The 20,269-nt window shown below is 38.6% G+C and overlaps 2 protein-coding genes across 3 annotated transcripts in view; one reads left to right on the top strand and one right to left on the bottom strand.

Annotated features, from left to right (window-relative positions):
- SULF1 (sulfatase 1) overlaps nucleotides 1-5,502 on the top strand; it is a 128,587-nt gene extending 123,085 nt beyond the window's left edge. The window contains exon 23 of the mRNA XM_083823005.1: nucleotides 3,940-5,502. Within this exon, the coding sequence (XP_083679131.1) occupies nucleotides 3,940-4,760 (821 nt within the window). The 3' untranslated portion in view covers nucleotides 4,761-5,502. The remainder of the gene's footprint in view (nucleotides 1-3,939) is intronic.
- Nucleotides 5,503-9,029: 3,527 nt separating this feature from the next.
- The window catches only part of SLCO5A1 (solute carrier organic anion transporter family member 5A1), an 81,473-nt gene continuing 70,233 nt past the window's right edge, over nucleotides 9,030-20,269 (bottom strand). For both annotated transcript variants that reach the window (XM_083823003.1, XM_083823004.1), the window contains 2 exons: nucleotides 19,357-19,421; nucleotides 9,030-17,267 (listed from right to left, as the gene is read on the bottom strand). In XM_083823003.1, coding sequence (XP_083679129.1) covers nucleotides 16,822-17,267; nucleotides 19,357-19,421 — 511 coding nt within the window. In that variant the 3' untranslated portion in view covers nucleotides 9,030-16,821. The remainder of the gene's footprint in view (nucleotides 17,268-19,356; nucleotides 19,422-20,269) is intronic.

Here is a 20,269-nt window from a genome sequence, read left to right as displayed (position 1 = left end):
CTTTCATTAGAAGATGTCCTTGTAAACTTTCCTAATTTTAACTACAGAGCTAACAGAAATGGCATTTTTGAATTGCAGGATTTAATGAAACAGTAGAACACACAGAAATAATCTTTAAGTTATATCTTGTTGCGCAGTGTAGTAATGAAAACATTTTAACTTCTGATACCGAGTCAAAAAGGTTATGCTACTGGGACAAACGGCATGTATAGTATAACACAAGTGACGTTGCTCAGTGCTGCTCCATTCCAAACACCCAGCACAGGTGCCTGGGTTCAGCATATGGTTCAACCCCTTTCCTGATGGAATTTTTTTTTCTAAACTTTCTTTTTTTTTTTTTTAATGAACAAAAAACATTTCTCAGGAACCATTAAAAGGATCTGTTAGAGGACCATTTTTACGTTACCTGCAGAGAAACCAGTGGAATAAGAAAGGGAAAACCCTATGCTGCCAAGTCATTTGAACCCCTTCCTTCAGGTTGCATAATTACTCAAATCAGATCTGCTTCCAGTTTAAAATGTCCTAAGTTAGTACAGCACTGCAGGTGTTTCAAGGACAATATTGGGACAATGGGCCTGAATGAGAACAGCAGTGTAGTGCTGTTTGCTTAATACATAGGGAGAAACTTTAGCAGGGAAGAATTTGTGTCACTTGTGTCCTGTGACATACAGACCGTGAATTCGTAGATGTGTTGATAACAGGATGTGGAAATCACAGTCTCCTCTTTCCTGCTTGTCCATGGTTTTTCAAAGCCACTAAGGAAGTGACTGTACCCACTTACCTTTAGTCTCAGTGGAGATACATCCACATGCTTACGTTAGTTTTGGGATAACACAGCCACAGATAGCATCATGGGACTCTGAGGCACAATAGTATTGGACAATGAAGTTTAGATAATGCTTGATTTAAAAAAAAAATCTGAAGATGTTTTATTATGAACAGTTAGTAACATTTTTTGTCTCTTTTGGGTCTGTGATATAGCTGAGAGATTCACAAATATCCACAGAGGGAAACCACTGACGTGCTGTTACTCAAATGCAACTCATCTGCATTTTCCTGTTTCATGCCTGTTTGTAATGAGATTTCTTACAGGAGAAAACCTTTTCTTTCCTCTCCCTTTCCCCCTGTATACTTTCATTTCAGTGGGAAACTTCACACTTACTGCTAAGTTGTGGAATTAAACTGTGAGTTGGCTTGCTCTGTCAACGAACATACAGTCAGCTCTACGACCTTAAGACAACTTTCCTATTTGTTTAACATGTATGAATACAAGTTACCTTTGTTCCATGCATTTAAACAAGTTTGTGTTTTTTTTTTTCTGCTTAACATGAAGATCATGGAACAATTTCCAGTGCCTTCCCAGCTGTGAAAATCCTCACTCATCAGCAGTGAAACTGAGACTGCAGAAGCAGTGCAACATTTAGAGGGGAAAAAATAGATCCAATATGATGGAGCATTTAGTTCTGGCTCAGCCTTTGAGCTGTGCTGTAGAAATACAACAAGCTCTTTGCTGATCTGACTTCTTTGCTGCACATCCCCATTGCCCCACTACTGAGGTTTGATGAGGAACCCTGCTCCTCCACCCTTGGACAGACAGCAGAGGCTCTTCTGGGCCCAAAGCCACCATCCTGGCCTCCGCTTTCCCCACACTGCCCTGGTCCATCCCCAGAATCGTTATTGATAAATGGCAGCATTCATGGTTTCTGCAGTCATACATCAAACCACTTTGGCTATTGACTCTTCCTATGGAAGTTTATTTTCCTATGCAGGCTCTGATTTGGCATATAAAAAAACAATATACAAAGTTGTCAATACAAATAATAACAAAGCAAAATTTAAATAATTTAGCATTTGTAGTGTAGTTAATCTCTTTGAGGGTTTGATGACTTTTCTGATTTTTTTTGATGAATTTGAAATTCCTTTTGAATTTGATTAATTTTGAAATTCCCCAAAACTATATCCCTTCCTGTGATGTTTCCTACAGCCCTTTATACCTCTAAGCACCAGAACAGTACGACTTATTTCTTGAAATCTCTGCAGTACTTCATTATTTTTTTTGTTTGTTTCAGGAAACAAATTATTTATAATTTAACTTCTGAAGATGGTGCTCATGGCCATACTGTGATTTCATTTCTCTTGTCTACTTCAGGAAAAGATGAAAGCAAGGCACTCTGTCATAACTGTTCCACCAAATCCAAAAAGCTTGTGTTGCTTCCTGTGATAGGGAGTTAACCAAGTGTTTGCCAAGCCACTCTAGGCTGGGAAACAGGACCATAATTCTGTGGGAAAAACTTAAAAAAACTAAAATATATACATTTTATATTGTAAAATATTTGCAGCTGTTGTGTTAGGTGAAGAAATGTCAATTAAGAGCAAAGATTCAGGAGTCTACAAGAAAGGAAAGTGATTTCACTTTGGTGGGAGCAGAATGAGGCTCCTCATCATAAGAAAAACTCATTTATTTTTTTTCCAACTGTGACAGTATTTTTCTGAGTTTCCGTATGATGAACTAAATATTGGAGAAATTCCTTCTACTAAGAAATGCTGGAATAGTAAAGAAGCAAAGACTATAAGATATAAGAGATACACATTGTATCTTCCGTTTTACTTGAATGAGAAAGGGCAAGTTAAAATGCAAATAATTGATAGCAGTGTCAAGAATTCACTATAGGGATGAAGAGTCTAACATAGATAAGTGTCTGTACTCAGTTTGCACTGTTGGACTATAGCCACTTGAACTTCCAAGGTAATTAGTACTACCTTACCAGCCTGTACACTTTTCAGAAGGATGTCATCGCAGTGAATTAATTACTAAATATTGCCTACAAGACTGTTTTTGTAAGGACAGATCTGCCACTTCCCCTGAATGGCTTTTGCATTACCTGATTAGTTTTTCCTTGTAGGCCACTTTGTGGGTAAAATCTTTGGACGAAAGACAGTTTATGCAGAGAATGTAATGAAATAGTGGTGTTCGGTGTTACTTATCAGTGTAAAATGGGCAATGGGCTTCACAGTACATCTGATAATCTGGGTCACTATAGTCACTGCAGTGACTTTTAAAAATCTTTTGGAAATGGGTATCCTTCACAACTTTTTTTTTTTTTTTCCAGCTATGATGAGTATAAAATGCACTACCATTGCTACTTACAGACTCAAGTCTGTGCTTTTTAAGCAGACATATTGTCTGACAAATCTGTTAGATACTTTCTTTGAAAGCTTTTTATTTTTTGTGGGAAAAAAAAAACATTTAGAAGATACTCTATGTATATTTTAATAACATTTTACATAATAGTACAGTCCTATAATTCACACCACGTTTTTACAGTTTTTATTTCTTGTACATGCTCTGTGTAAATTAAAATGAATGTTTACAGAGTAAATATAAAAGCTACCTTTGGCTATCTTGTATTAAATAAAATGTGGCTAGTTATTTTGCAGACCTTATGTCTCAAGCTATTTCTACACCAAATTCCTATGGGCTTGTTGAAGTTCTGGTCAGCAATGGCTTTCAGAATCAGGCTGAGCTATTACGTTTAACCACTTTTTATTCATTGCATCCTTTGGTGGAGTGTTTAGGAAAGGCAAATGGATTATTTGTGTACTGAAGCAAGTTTTCTGCCTTGAACTATCAGAGGGAAGATTTGCCTTTAAATGCCGTCACAAAGTCCCATTAGGCCAGATTCTACTCTATTTTACTCAGTCGAAGGATGCAGCAGAAGACAGGGGTTTTACCAGTGTGTGTTTAGCAGGAGCTGTGAACATACCTGAGGCCACAATCATTAATGAGATGACTGAAGATGTGAAGCATCTTATGTTTTGACCTACATACGCTACGCGTGATGGTGCTTTCAAACAAATGGAAGTAGGAAAGCACGTGGCAGCTTTGCTTGCACTTTTACGCTGCTGTTCACCATTAGGCTTTATTCTTTCTTTTAACAGAGGACAGTTATGGGATGGATGGGAAGGCTAACCTGGCCAATTTCACTGACAACATCAACTGGCAAGGACTGGAAGACTTGTACAGTGTGAATGAAAGTTTATATGAATACAGATACGACTATAGACTTAGTCTGGCTGACTGGACTAATTACTTGAAGGATGTAGATAGAATGTTTGCACTGCTGAACAGTTACAACCAGCAAAATAAAACAGACAAGGCTAACACTGCTCAAAGAAATGAGGATGGGGACGAATCATCTACATCAGCCTCTGCGGAAATGACTTCTGCTGAAGAATCGAGCGGCCTGACTGACGAACAGTTGCGGCTTATTGTGCCAACAAACTTTGCAGCCCTAGCTTTGAGCACCGTGAATTTAAGTCAGGAGAGGAAACTTGAATTAAACAATGATATTCCGGAGAAAAGTAGTTTGAATGATGCACACTGGAGAAACAATCATCAAGCTGAAAAATGGGGAGAGGATAAAGAATCAGACCGTTTTAATATGGATTTCAGTGGGAACGGTTTGATAGAGTTGGAGTCCCGGCATAGCTTCATGCTACAACGCATCAGCATTCCTCAGAAAGACACTCATCAGGACAGTGACGCTATGGAAGATGTATTTGGAGACCAAATATATCTTCCTGTGAGGTCCAATGAACCCCTTGTTCATCAGGCTGTAAACGTATCCATTAGGGATTCACCTATCGGTACCCAGGAAAGAGGAACTTCCTTGAAAAAAAAGAAACAGAGTCTTACAGGGGAAACTTCACAAATTCGAAATGTAGAAGGCAGTGCCTCATCTCCACTCTCCTTGGATTAGATCAAGTGGCAGACCATTAAATAAATTCTCCTTTTTATTACTAGCAAACTAATAAAGGTAATCATGACAACTGACATTCCATGTTCATTGTAGATACATTTTGCAGCTAAATTGAGACCAGTTTAGTATTTGTCTATGTGTATTTACTTCATTCACATGCACATGCCTTCACAGTGAATCTCCATACTGGAAAAAGAGTTTTCCAGCATTTTAATGAAAAGAAACAGTGTTAACTTTCTAAAGCAGTAGCACATTCTCTGTAAGCTAATATTATTTCTTTGAAGAGGATGTTCAAGTTTTTTTCTCTATTTCCAAATGACCCCACCATGAATGAATGTTTCATTTCACCCAATCTGTCTGCATAATGTATTTTTGATAAATTATTTTAACCACTGGAAATTCCTAATGTCACACTTTTGAGTAAAATAATGTTGCACTTTTAAAATCTGTATGCCATACCATTTATGAATCTAATAACTTACCTGTTCTTAGTTTGCTCATTGTCTAATGTAATTGTGAAACCAATAAATAGATTGACAGGAAAAAGGTAATCAGCACGGATTGTGGAAACAGAATGAATCTTATTTTAGCAAAAATATTGCATGTTTTTGTTACTTCATTTTAATTAAATTTACTCTCAGAAAGGTATGGCTAATAATTCTTAACTGTAGGAGGATTTGTTTAAATTGGATTGTTTCCCTATATATTGATTATGTCAGTATTAAAAATACATGATTTTTTTTGACTTTTCTTTTTTTTCCTGTTACTGGTAGAAAGGTTTACATCAATACATACATGCTTTTGTCAGCACATCTGATTTTTACTGGCCTGAACAATATCTTGAAGTCATTCTTTTCATTTTGATCTTGAAATCATTATTTTCATTTTGATACTTAAATTCTTATTTTGTTTTGTTTCAAGAAGGCATAAAAGGGAATGATAAAATCATGTTAGATTTACATTATTCCAGATACAAAAGGCAAATGAGCTAAAAAGTTGTAGCTTAGATAATATTTGTTGTTGTATTGTTATAATTTTTTTCTTGAACTTTACCATACATTAAGTTTTATAAAGTATAATTCAAAAATTACTTGGAAAATCTGTACTACTAGAAATTTAATATCTTCCCTTGCTTTTTTTTTTTTTTTAATAATTTTCTGAATAATTAGTGCAACAACAACAAAAAAAGAGAATTACCTCAAACAGGTGTAATTCCATAGTGTCCAATTCATGGGAGTGTTTCCTATCTGTTATGTTTCCTAGTGTAGCGAGTATTTTTTGGTTATTGCAAGCACTGCAATTTAAACTTACATTCACCACATTGTATTTTAAGTTGAAACTTTTTACAAAGGAGATTCTTTTAGTAGGATTTTAATAATTTTAAGAAGCGGTCTTTTTGATGGACTCTGTACATATGTTAAAATTAACTAGCTCTTTATCTGATGTATGTGTTATGGGCTGATTGATAGAACAAACGTATTTATGGTCATGAATGATGCTATTTGTACATAGGTTTCAAGTTACTAGGATACAGACTGTGTTTTTAAATCTTGTATATTTCTGTGATACTTTTATAGAACAATTCTGGCTTCGGGAAAGTCTAGAAGCAATATTTCTTGAAATAAAAAGTGTTTTACTTTACCTGCTTCAGAGAAGTCCAGATGATCCAGCTTTCCTAGTAATTAAGACTTATTTTAAAAATATGTTTACGGTTCCAGTTTTAAGAATCCATCCACTTTCAAAGGAATGGGTAATGAAATAACACACTACATTCTGTTAGTTATAAATTATTCCTGGAGATTGTGAATAATATATTTTTTTTGTTTAAGACATGCTGTGATTTATTTATTTTTAATCCCAGTTCACCTGATGCTTTCTTCCTTGAAGTCAAGGCACCTGGCTGCACAGCTGGCGGTTCTCAGGACTAAAGCAATACTATATGGTGCCATCCCCTGGTTCCTCCCTGCAGAGCTCTCCCTACAACAGCAAAGTGCAGCAGACTGGACATGTAGGGCTGTAGGGCTTAATGAAAATGCATCATGGGTGTTCAGAAGGAGTGTCTCCTTGCACAAGAGTCCACAAAAAAAAAAAAAAAAAAAAAGAAAAAAAAAAAACAGTTTTCAAGGTACCTCACTCATCATACCTTTGTGCAGGGAATTACTGAGCACCAACCATGTGCCCTCCATTCTCGGAAAGTACATTTCCTTGAAAGAATCTAGCAAGGTGCTTGCTCCTCTCTTAATGCTTGGGCATAGACAGAGAAGGAATGGTGCAACAGTGTGATCTTTTACTCTTATGTTTACCCTTCTTGTCCTTCCTATTTTAGAGACATCTTAAAGTACTCAGAAAGTGGAAGAAGGAGTTTGCATCCTCCTCAGTGTGAAGGTGCCTGGAAGGCACCTTCCTTCTTCCAGGACAGTGCCTTGCCCTCCAAACTATCAGATAGTGTAGGTGGGAGCTTTTTTAACAGCTCTTATTGCAGTGTGAAGGAAAAATAAATAAATAAAAAAACAGACTCACCGTATCAGGATTTGCTCAGGATTCCTTTCAAGGCCTGAGCACCCATGGGTGATTGTTGCCCACTAGGTGTTATCCTGTAATAAGGCTTCCTCCTTTAGTTTCATCAAGAAGCAATCCCGTCTGAGTGCTCTGACACCACTCTGCAGCCAGAACCAAAGTGCAGTAAGAGGGGTACAAGCTGCAGAGTCATCTCAGAAACGTATGTTCCATCTGAAGGGGTGCAATCACAGCCTTAGCAGCCTTGAAGCAGCCTGGGGTAATTTTACTCCCACTCAGGCAGCAGATGTCAGCGCAGAGCCGCACAACTTTTCCTCTCCTGTGGCCCTTGCACTGCCTGCAGTGCTTTTCAACCCCTCCTGCCAAGGTAACTCATTTATTCAGTTTTAAACTAGCAACGATGCCCTTCACGTGACAGAAATCTATTGATAGCTTTATCCACAGCCCACTCCTTGATTTAACAGTTCTACTGTTGGACACTGGAGACATTCATTCTGCAAGGTGCTCTTTAATGTGGCTATATGTATCGGAAAATGAAAATGGAGAATTCTTACCATGAGCTTGGTCAGACAAGACCTGGGCCCCACAGGTTTGTCCTCCGGTCTGTGAAACAGCAGCTCCTCCTCGCTGGTTGCACACGTTCGCTGAAGCTGCCTGAGGGCTCGAACATGCGGTACTGTGCACACCACTGCAGTTTCTGACAGGTCACAAACCAAGTGCACTTAGATGCTTCACAAAGCCAAGCCGTGTTCTGAATCAATGCAAATTCAGCTGCCAGGTGGCAGCAAAGTTTCCTTTGGTCAATGCTGTTGTTTCACAAGAAAGAAGTCACAGCTTACCCAGCCATGAAAAATGCAATACAGGTCGAAATACTTTTGGCGTAAAGGCTCAGTAATGAAGCATGTCTAGAAAAATACTCTCAACTTCAACTGTTCTTTGATCTTGAAAACCAGGCTGCCCTGGGACAGAATTTTCATTTATGGATATATCTATGCTTACAAATAAAAGTGAGCGCAGAAAGTGAAAGGCCTTGCTCCAAACCCAAATAGTATGATCTAGCTCATATACACACTGCTAGACCAGGTGGGCCACAGCCACATTATGAAGAACTTAGACCTGGGGCTTCTCTTGGCTCTGCTGACTTTGGGTCTGGGGACCCAAAATACATTTTCCATTTGTTTCATTTTTAAACGTACACAGCACTACAAGGGTGTGTTGCTTCTATGGTGTGGTACTGTGGTGTGTGCTGCAGGCCTGAGGTGTTGCATGAGGACATGCGGGTCCCTGTTGCACACACTGTTGAGAGGAACGAGAAGACCAACCCTGTCTCAACCACTTCTGACATTTGGGATCTGTCTGTGGCACAGCCCTACCCCACAAACCACGTGGAGGCAGGCTGTTGGCGTGGTCCAAACCAGAGCCATGGAGTGAAATAAGCACTACACAGTGCAGAAATCAGGAGTCTCATCCCTGGGTTCATGCCCTGGGCCTCTATTGAGCAGCGTAGATGCACACAGACTTGTACCCTATGTGTTTTTCCAACTCTGTTGATATCTAGTTCAAACAAACTTGTATTTCTTTTCATGTAACCAATATAAATCAAATTTAGTGGTAGAGGAAATGGAAAGTGGAAAGCTTTGGTTTTGTCTGACTAAGCACTAAAAAAGTAAATACTTCATCACCTTATCCAGACTGATTGCACACTGATGCAGGTACCTTTTTTTTTTTTTGTCATAAATAAATCAAACACACTTGATATGCTATTTTTTTATTTCCAAATATCAAGTATTCAAGAGTTTGTTTTGTAAACACATGTTTACAACAGATGCTGACAACAGATTTCATGAAACAATGAGTTACACAGCTTTAAAATTATTCTAAGCTCTGCTGAGAAATAAATATCAATTAAAAATCCCCCCATACAGGAGCCTAAAGTATGAAAAAAAAAAAAAAGAAAAAAAAGCATAACCAATTAGTCTCTTTTTACCACAGCACAGCACCCACACACTCATACAGTCAGACATACTCTACAAATTTCCTTAATACTCTACACATTTGCTTAATAATTAGTTTTTTTAAAAAATAAAAACTAAACACTTACAGGCAGTGTGCCCACTCCATGCTCCTAACATGCTACCCAGATTATTTTGTTGCTGTTCTGCTTAAATCATTTGGTAGAGGTATGCACTGCAGCGGAGGGCAAAACTCCCATTTGCTCAAGTGGAGAAAAGAGCAGGTCTGTTAGGAGGAAAGCCTTCACTGAATCATGGATCACAGTGACTCCACATTCTTTTGTTTGTTGGTTTTTCTTCTTTGTACAGAAACAATTCAGGATTATTTTGTACAACTATTTGCTTCAACATTTCCCCTTATGTTTTCAAAAGTACCTTTGTTAAAAGAGGTAAAATTTCTGACCTACCAGTCTGAGGTGTACCTCTTAGTGCTATTTAGGACACAAATGCCTCCTCGTAATGAGCAGTCCAGACACAGTAACACAAAATAATTACCTTTCAGAATTCAAAATAGAAAGGCAAAATATTGCCTCAAAGATACAACAACCAAAAAAAAAAAAATGTTTTAAATACAAGCTCCCTTAAAAATTGGCCAGATTTGGCCTTTTTCCATTGCTGCAACTAGAACTTGTTTTTATTCCACCCCTCTCTTTCTGGTATTTCATGGAAGAACATTAATATTTCAGATCTGAATCCTCAATTTAATTCAAACTCTTACTAACGTTGCTTGGTTAAGAGGTTCCAGCATTTCCTGCCATTCCCATAGCATTTATTTTCAGTCTCTGCATAAGCAAAGCCACTAAATAAAGTAACACTCTACAGAAGGATGAATACATCCTACATGAGATTTCTGTGGTCTGTATAACTTCTACATTAGCCATTAGTGCTGAGTCAAATCCTATACTGCCTCCTAAAGTGACTTTCCCACAGAAGAGCTAGGCAAAATTGGACCACTAGGAACTATAAACACTGTCTTTGCTGGAGCAGTTCCAGACTTTAAGAATAAAAACACATGCAGTTGCACAACTGACGTCTTGAATATGTCATTTAAGTCATAGTGAATACATCATAAAATACTTCAGTACCTATTAGCACCACAGTGTTGTTTAGCCCAAAGATTATCAAGCTCACTTTTCCTTGAGCTGACCAATGTTTTGGATGCTTTTAGTAGCCCTTCATGAATTCCACAGCTCTTCACCTATTCTATATCATGAAAAAAATGTTGTTACGGAATAACATTGTGACAGCTAATTTGAGACAGGAAAAAAATAAGAAAATACAGTATACACAATGGATAAAGTAATCATTAGAAGAGTAGAATGGAACCTGAATAAATAAGCATCTATTTTATTGAAACCAGGAAAAGTTTGGAGCTACTTTGCACTTGCAGAGCTAGACCTGTGTTTAAAAGGCTAGATTAAGTCAAAAGAAAATAGTTTATCTGAAGGGTTGGAGACTCATGGGTTTATGCTAAAGATTATGGTTGTTAACTACATCTGGTTACAGATATTGGATATGGATATTGCTAGCTGTCCTCCTTACTTTATGTAGCATACTCTGGGAAAGGATACCATGTGATAGCATGCATTAGTGCAATAACACGTATTCAGTACCAAAGTAAAGAAGAAGAATCACATGAATTTTGGCCATATGTTTTCTCCACAGTGAAGGCTCCCATTTCTACTCTGTGACAATGTTTACCTTTTCCAAGTGTTATATGTAAAATAAAATGTTATATATGAAAAAAAAACTTAATTCCATACCAAAGAATTAATCTACCATTGTGATGTCAACTGTGTTTTCTAAACAATCTGAAGGATAAAAATCTCTCTAAAACCAAGTCCAATGTGAAAAACCTGAAATATGTTGATACAGGTTTAATCTACAACTGGCAAACACTCTGTTCAAAGCTATGCCAATTCGCATTGCAGTTGAGGTAAATCTCTGTTTCCAGGTGTTTTAAACCCCTGGAAAGCAGACACAGCTGGATGGCTTCAGCTGTGGGAACTCAGACAATGCAGCATAACATTTCCTATGCCGTTATAAAAGAGAGAGTACTGAGAAAAGAGACAAAGATAAACGTGTTAAGGAAATATTTTGTCTTTGATCTACAAAAGCAGAAGTACTAACCAATGATCAGAGTACAAAAACTAAACAAGTGCTTTATGTCACTTAGTCCGCATATACTTGCTAAAGTGTCAGCTTGTGAAGGTCCAACACAAAGGTACTGGGCCGGTTCTTCAGCCTCATTGTCAGACTGATGAGGCTGAGAATCTGGCTCCAAAATTGCAGTAAGACACTTTGGACCTATTTATCATCAGTTTTATGTCAATATAACACCATGAAGAGCTGTGGTATTATACACACAGGAAGTGTAGTAAGGCAGCAGTAATTCAGGCAATTTGGGGAGAAATCTGCAAGAACAGTACAGAAGGTGCTGACCCCTCTCCCCAGCCATGCTCACTGGAGCTCCACAGAGCAGACAGTGCTCTCTTCCATTTGTGTAGGATACTGAAAAACTGTCATTTGAACCTTTAGGTCCAAATTCTGTGAAAGGGCACAGTCCAAACCTACAGCACTGAGTGATTTAATTGGCTTTACATCCAGAAAGATGCCCTTATTTAGTCTGTATCCACACAAAATACCTAGATTTACAGCCAAAATTCATAAAACACGTGAATGGTGTGTTTTGTCATCCAGATCTAGAATATATCTTTGAGCAAGTCCACAAAATATTTTGAATGTTGAAGTGACCCTTATCTGAGATGATCTGACACAAGCCATCTCTGGCTGGATTAGGTGACATTAGGTGACAAGTTGACTTGTACCTCTTGCTCTGGAGCTAGCTAACTCTACTGCCCGGTGTAGACATGCTCACGATGCCCTCTGCTTCTGTGTGCAGAACATTAATTTCCCTCACTGTGTGATCACTCCTCCTCCTCCTTTTTCTAGTTAGAATTCTAGTAAAAAGTTTTACAGTTTTGTATCACTAAATGTTGCTACTTAGAACTGTCTTATGTTTGCAAATGAAAGCTTCCTTCATTGCCAGATACATAAGCAGACACATATGAATGCCATGGGGAAGTACTTGAGTGCTACTTTGTGCTATTCTGGTGAAAATGATCACTGAATCCATGGGAAAAAAAAAAAAAAAAAGACATCTCAGCATGGAAATTACTCCTTGGGTAAAGGAACCCCTTTCTGAACGCACATGGGATTCACTCCAACACCTATATACATGCATTATTTTTAAGTGCATCACTTAACTATATAAACTTACAATGTATTTAAGTGTTCTGCTGGATCAGAGCCATAATGAATAAATAGTTATGCTATAAATTTATGAGCTATATTTAAAAAAAAAAAAAAGCAAGCATATATTTTTGAAAACACTACACTCAAGTGTTTGTAATTAATTTAGGAGCTTTCAAACTTTTATTTCTAATATCTAGGAGGAGATTTGTGCCCCTAGTTCACTTACAGAACAGCAAGTTCTGAAGAACAGCATGTTATTACACGTATTTTCAAAGATACAATGGCCGGACAAAGAACCGAAAGCTTCCAATTAAATATAAATTGCCCCATAACATTCAACTCATTTCTGGTAGCTGTTTACACTGTACTGAAAGGATAGTTCCAAAACACCAGTTCCAAATTATACCATATTATATCCAGTATGCTCATGAGGAAAAGAGGACCAAAAATGCAGGGCTTTGACTAGTATTGGAAATACGGGCATTCACTCTCCAGTTATTCCAGCCAAGACCACAACAACTGAAGCTCTACAAACTACTCTCCTAACGGTACTGTGCTCATATGCGCCCAAGGCTATGGCTATTCCCTTTCTAACATCTTCCCCTTTTTGAGGAAACACGTATGAACAGGAGGCTAAGCCAGGATGGGAGGATAATCTCTTCAGTCACTTTTTCATGTATCATTCATGTATTCCTCTAAACCAGGAATAACTGGTGCAGAGGAAATTAGGCAGTCCTGATAGCATGAAGCCTCCCTGGGGACTCGTAGTTAACCTCCGTTTGTCATTGCTCCATCTTATCCCTGGCTGGTTAACTGCAGGTAGCAGACTTTGCCTACTAACAGCAGCGTGTGGCTGAACAGGACCCCTGCCTTACCTTTTCTTGTGCTTGCTGCTAACCAAACTTAAAGCATTTGCGGGTAGAGAGGAGGAGGGCAGAACTTACAACAAATTAAACCAAAATGACTTTCGAACTTTACATTTCATGGTCAGGCGGTTTCATGACAACTCTGCTTCCTTCAGCAATGATAGCCTCAGAAAATAGTGTTTGCTCAGCAGGTCTCAGTCCATATTTCAGTCAGTGTTGACAATACTGGAATTGACTTCTCTAGTGAGTTACTGTTTTTACCCTGCATGCCTTTATTGGCTTATTTTAGACTGTTACAGCTTACTCATAATAAAGTCTCCTTCAGGAACAAATCAAAAATTGGCCAGAGGCTGGGTTTGGTTTCTTTCAGAGGATGCTGATTTAATTAAATGATCTTGTAGAAGTATATTGTCACAGTTATCTATATCAAAAATACTAAAGAATGTTGATGTTACTTTTGTTAAGCATATAATTTTGAAAGGAAAATTAAAAGGCTACAGAAGTTATGTAAACACAGGTTTTTCAATATTTCCAAAGGGAGCATCTTTCCCTCTACATTCCAATTTCTCAGACCTTTTTTTAAAAAAATGAATGTTTTTAGAAGTTGAGGTGTCAGGACTTCCTAAAAAACAGAAGTTCTCAGTTCTGACAAGCTCTGAATTCCTTTGAAATCAGCTCAGAAGCTGCAGCAGTTGCAGATGTGTCACTTACATAACCCTCATTCTCTGTCATCAGTGTTAGCTCCTGACAATCCTACAAGCCTAATCTGCTCTCACTTGTTATTTGTATGGAAAAGATGTGCACACAAGGCATGAAATAGAGTAAATCGGGAGAGATGATTCATCTCCAGCCCCTTTATGATTCCCTAAATGCTCTGTTTCTGAGGTATTTGAAGATTGTCTCTCTTCACCTCATCCCATACTGATTAAAATGGGCAAGTGATTAAAATGGATGGGTGATGGGCTGCAATTACATTTTGTCCTACTATTTTGCCTCAAATTTTGCCATGGCATGAATACCTTAGTGCAAGAAGCATTAAAGACTGTAAGAGAAGGAGACATTTTTAACATCTATTCTGATACCCTGTGCGGGAAAAAAAAATAAAAAAAATGTACCCTGTACCTTTGAGCCAAGGAAATTTACTCCTCGGGATGAGAAGTATAGAAGCTAATGTCTCAGGTGGCACAAGCTGGCTAGGGATATATCGTGCCCAGTGGCTGCAAAAGAAAAAAAAAATCTTGACCCTAAAAAACTATTAGTATGTACAGAATAGATTTAAATGATATTCCTCTATGCTGTATTTTGGGGTAGAAGCATCTGAGTTTGCAGCCACAGAGAGTGGAAGTCATTACAAGTCACATAAATGGGACATAAAGTCACATAAATGAGACATTGTGAAATAAGCAGCCAGCATTTCAAGCAGGGAAACCAGCCCTGTGGTTAAGCCCATATGCTGGTAAAGAAGAGACAGGAGATGATGGAAGGCAACCAGCAAAGGAGAAGGAGAGGGAAATCTACTCTTCCCAGGTACCGAAAAGAGTATTGCCTTTAATTTCAAGGGAAACAGGACTTGGTTCCATATAAAATTCAATCAACTTACATGTTGTAAATTAAAAATTAAACCAGGAAGAAAATCTTCTTACATTCCCAAAGTTCTGCTCTCTATTTATTTTCATGCAGGCTCCCCACATGACAAAACCCAAACCTGCCCATCACTGAGTCCTCTTAAAAGAGTGCTTTTAATTTCCTAAACTTCTAAGACTTTCCCTGTAGGGTAAAGTACAGGTTTGACTTCCTGGTGTCCACCTGAAATCATTCTCTGCCCTTTGAGACATCATTAGTACATCAAAAGAAGGGCACTACAAAGCCTCCAGAGTAAGATATGAAATGCTAAGTACATTTGATGAGAAAGTCTCAGCATCTCCAGGGGAGAAAACACACCACAGTAATTTGGAATAAGCAAAGGCCACTTCACATCCCGTGGGTCTGTGCTTACAGACAATTTCTATTCTTAGCTCTTCTCTGGAAGTGTGGAGGAGAGCCATGCTTTGCCTTCATGGAAAGCTTTAAATGAAGCTGAGGCAAGTTGTCCGCATGTGGGACAAACCATACAACTACCACTTCCAGGGCTGTGCCACCAGCCTGCCCCAATGCCAGGCAGCAGGAGAGGCAGAAGTGGGGCAGAAATGCTGCTGGTGGGGAGCACAGCACCGCAGAGGTGCCAGCAGTCGAGAGGAAAGCCTCATGCCAGGCACGGTGGCAGCCCAAGTGCTCTCAGCCCCCTTGAAGAGTTTCTCTGCTGCGTCCTGCAGCAAGTGGCGCTGCCTTGGCCCCGGTCCCTGCTGTGAGGGGCCCACCAGGTCCCACACAGCCAGACAGACATGAAACAGGGCCATTAGCTCTCCCTGGAGGTTTCTTCACCAAGGCTGAACTAGACTGGCATGCACTTCTGAAGTGCTGCCAAGAACTTCCTATCAAGCTATAACTGGTTATTTTCTTCTTCGGGAAAAGTATGGATTCGGTGCTAATAACGGCCACTCAAATAACTGCCAATATCATTGCAGAAGTATGCACGCCTGGTCTGGTATGTGCATATGATTCCTACATCTCAGTGTTATTACAAATTAATACTGAAGGTGTTTTTTTTTCTCCAAGCATTATACTTTCCTAGCCTGTGTACTTTGTGAAGAATGACTGCGTCCTATCAAATGAAAATTAACATACATTTTGACAGGATAAAGATATTATGTCTCAATATTTGCAAACATTACCTGATGCATAACTTTTGTATGGCTTAACATGTTATTAACAGTACTTTAAACCTTATGTTCTTTTTTATTTTAATGCTTATGTCTGAAAATAGCCCCTTTCAAATTGAGTCGCAATGATGTCTTTAAAAGCAAACTTTAAACTTAATTTGCTGCACATACAATTATCCAAGTAAGTTGCATAGTTTAAATAAGTTTAGTTGTGCTTTGTAGCAGAACTCACAGTAATTACTCATCTCTTAAAAATACAATTTGCAGATGTGAAGCTGATGATACATTTAAGCATTTTTGTGACATCTAGACATCAACAATATGAGTTTTTGTCACTCTTTCACTGACTTTTGTTGTTCATAATACCTCACCCTTACATTGATATTAGATCAGAGCATGGACATTTAATGGACACATCTGAAATAATTACAAACACAATTTTTAAAACTCCATTGTCAGGAAGGGAGAAATAAGAACTTGGGTTGGTTTGAGGTATCCAGCCCTCAGGAACATACTATGGTTGTTTGCATTAAGCTTTGTTGGTTTTATCATGTGTTACATTTAGATTAAAAATAGAAGGCACAGGTGTTTTACAAGGCGCCGTAATTAAGTCAACCAACAAAACTAAACATTACATTACCAAGCCAGGGGTCTATATCTCAGCAGTGACTTCTTCCAATGCATTTTCATTTGAGGAATTTATTGCTTCTGAAAAAGGGCCAGGGTATGTCTGTGCTACGCAGTTCATTCCTTGTGCCACACCAATGTCTCCTCGAGAATTGAAGGTAGGGCAGGATCTAGTCCGTGCATAGTTTTGTTGGAGTCCAGCTTGGCCAACCATCTCACTCACAGTGTTCACCGGCGAAGCCCTCCACCTCTGTCTCTGCAGTTGCTCTTCTTTACACTTAATGGAGTACCAGGCCAGAAAAATAAAAAAGAATCCCACAAATTTGAGAGCAGCGGCCAGTCCAAAGTAGACAAAACGAAATGAGGTGACATCGTATTCCCAGCAAGATCCTTGTACGCCACAGTCCTGTTGCCAAAGCATGCATGTGGTATCAATAACAGCCCCAAAATAAATTGGAGTGGGAATGTAAGCTGAAATAAAAATAGCGACAGAATTAATATGTGTTAGCGTACAGCGGAAGACCTCTTAAGAAACTATATATCTAAGCCAAACAGGCGTAGGTCAAGACGTTTTGAGATTTTGACCCTGCTATTCTTACCACCACCACTACCTATCCCACACATGAAATACTTCTCACATGTGACAGTGTAAGCAAAGAAGACAAGGCAGCAACACCTTACTATAGTTACTGCTCCAGTCTGCGGTCCCCAGACAGCTCTTCATGAACTACGTGTCCCGCAAAAGAGACTCCAGTATTGCTCTCAGGAAATAAAATCAGCAGAGGAACAAAACAAGGTTATCTCCAGAGTGTTACTTGTTGAACACCCATTATCCATGAGTTAGGGGGGTTGCTGCTTTGCATGAGTTGCATGAGTGGGGGTTGCTGCTTTAGATTAAGGAGAGAAACTCCCCAAAATTGCAAAAAGTTTATCTTCCTGAAGAAAGATGGAAGTGAAAAGACCACGAAAATTTCAAATTTTCTTTTGAAGAGATTTTCCTCAGAAACAGAAGTAAACTTCTAAAGCTGCTACAACTGCAGCCAGACCCTTATATACCCTACTTTCCCTGAAAATATGACACCTTTAAGACGAGTCAGAAAGGGCCTGCCTCAGAGACAACCGCTGCCTTACTGACCAGATGCAGCTAGATGGGGTTCCCCTCTTGTTCTCTCTTAGAATAGTCATTGCTTGTTCTATACATGTTTGGCTGTAGCTGAACACCTGGACTACCTGTTAGGCAGGATTTTAGAAGTTCAAGACCTTGAAAGAAATCACTTCATGTAAAACACTTTTAACTTGCTTTCTTTTTGCTTTGAAAAATTTTGATTCATAGAATATCCGAGTTGGAAGGGACCCACAAGGATCATGGAGTCCAACTCCTGGGTCCCCTAAAGGACCACCCAAAAAAAAATCAGACCATGTGTCTGAGAGCGTTGTCCAAATGCTTCTCGAACTCCATCAGGCTCGGTGCTGTGACCACTGCCCTGGGGAGCCTGTCCCAGTGCCCGACCACCCTCTGGGTGCAGAACCTTTCCCTAACACCCAGCCTGACCCTCCCCTGTCCCAGCCCCATGCCGTTCCCTCGGGTCCTGTCGCTGTCCCCAGGGAGCAGAGCTCAGCGCCTGCCCCTCCGCTCCCCTCGTGAGGGAGCTGCAGGCCGCCATGAGGCCTCCCCTCAGCCTGCTCTGCTCGGGGCTGAGCAAACCAAGGGACGTCAGCCACTCCTCAGACATCTTGCCCTCTAGATTCTTTACCATCCTAGTTGTCCTCCTTTGGACACTCTCTAACAGTTTTATATCTTTCTTATACTGTGGTGCCCAAAACTGCACACAGTATTTGAAATCAGACATTAGGTAACGTTTGATTCTTATTTTGAAAAAGCAAAGACCTACTCCTATTTCTGAAAGCAACAACAGTGTGTTTCTAAAACAATAACAAACAAACAAAAAAAAAACATTTCAAGTGATATATAGTAACTGTATTAATACATTGAGTAGATTCACATGGTGACAAGTGGTATTTCGTTTTCTTTTCCAAGTAACCCTTGTTTTTGTCCTTGAATACGTAATATTATGTGTGGGAGAGGAGAAATTCTGAATACATTCTCCTTCTACAAACACTATTTAAAAGACTGATATTGGTTTTGTTGTATTATCTAACCAGATCAAGAAGTTACCAATAAATGTTTGTCAGAAGAAATCATTAACTTGTCAAAAACTGAATCATTTCATGGGGAACGACTATTTTGACAAATCTCTTCTTTTCTTCTGGAATGATTCTTAAATACAAATTGAAACTGTAAAAAGAAATCTCTTTCTGGGACAAAAATGTTGTTCTGGGAAGTCAGTAATAATAAATAAATATATAGATATATATGAAATACATACTCAACTACAACATTTTCAGAAGCTATTAATTTTAGGTTCCTAATACAATTAGTCAGGCAATTAATGGTGTATTTATGGAATTTTAGTTCTTTTATGTTATATTTAAGCCAAATATGGCAAGCCTTTTGGGAACATTGTGGTTTATCTGGAAGCTTAGTAACTGCACGACTTACCAAGAGTACGTAATAAAACAAACTGCATTCCTAGTGCAAAGGGCCGTTCCCCATCTTCCACAGACCTAGCAGGCAAAAAGAAAACTCCCTTGAAGAAACAGTCGATAACAGATAACCATTGTGGTATGTTCTGCCTTCATCTCCCGGCTTTTTTTTGCTGAGCTATAATAAATCCTCATCTAAATTTCTTCTGTTTAGCTTCTAATATTGTTAATTTTTATTGCTAGAAAAAAAAAAAAACTAACGTCTCCTATCCCTGTTCAATCAAAATCTCAATTCTGTTTTAGAATTTTTCTTTACCTATGTAAGGCCTGAAGAATCTGATCCAAAACTATTAAGGAAATTGGAAAATCCATCTAAAATGTTTGTGACTTCTCATAACAGTTTCCTATTATTTCATCTAACTTCTTGTTTTGTTTGCCCTTTTATTCTTCACACGAATTATAATTAGTGGATAGTTAGGCTGCTGAAAGCTGGACTCAGCTTCTGAATTTAACAGATTTCTGTTTCCATAAGCACTTTGGAGATACATTAGGGGAAATATCAGTAGAAACATCCAAACAGACTGTCTAAACACCGTTCTTTTTCAACACAAGCAATATGAGATTTCTTCCAATAGTTTCAAAGGAAAATGTCAAGATTTCAAAGGACTAAATATAAAGTAGTGATATTCCACAGTGCCATAGCAAACAATTTTAGAAAATAATGAATTTTCTTCTGATTTAAAAACTATTTTCAAATCTTAATCTAGAGGTCTGAAATTAAGATAGGCAGCTTGTAGTGACATTGTAATATAGGATAAAAAACAGGCAGAAAGATTACAGTCAAAGAGGTGCAGCTGAAAGGTCAAGCTTTTCAAGTCAAGCACTTAGAAAATGAGAAATCAGAGAACTAACTTGGGCCACAAATCTTG

The sequence above is a fragment of the Anser anser genome (genome assembly GCF_964211835.1).
Source record: "Anser anser genome assembly, chromosome: 2".
NCBI classification, from domain to species: domain Eukaryota; kingdom Metazoa; phylum Chordata; class Aves; order Anseriformes; family Anatidae; genus Anser; species Anser anser.
The sequence above is the reverse complement of the archived record's forward strand: the minus strand, read 5'-3'. Positions and strand labels throughout refer to the sequence as shown.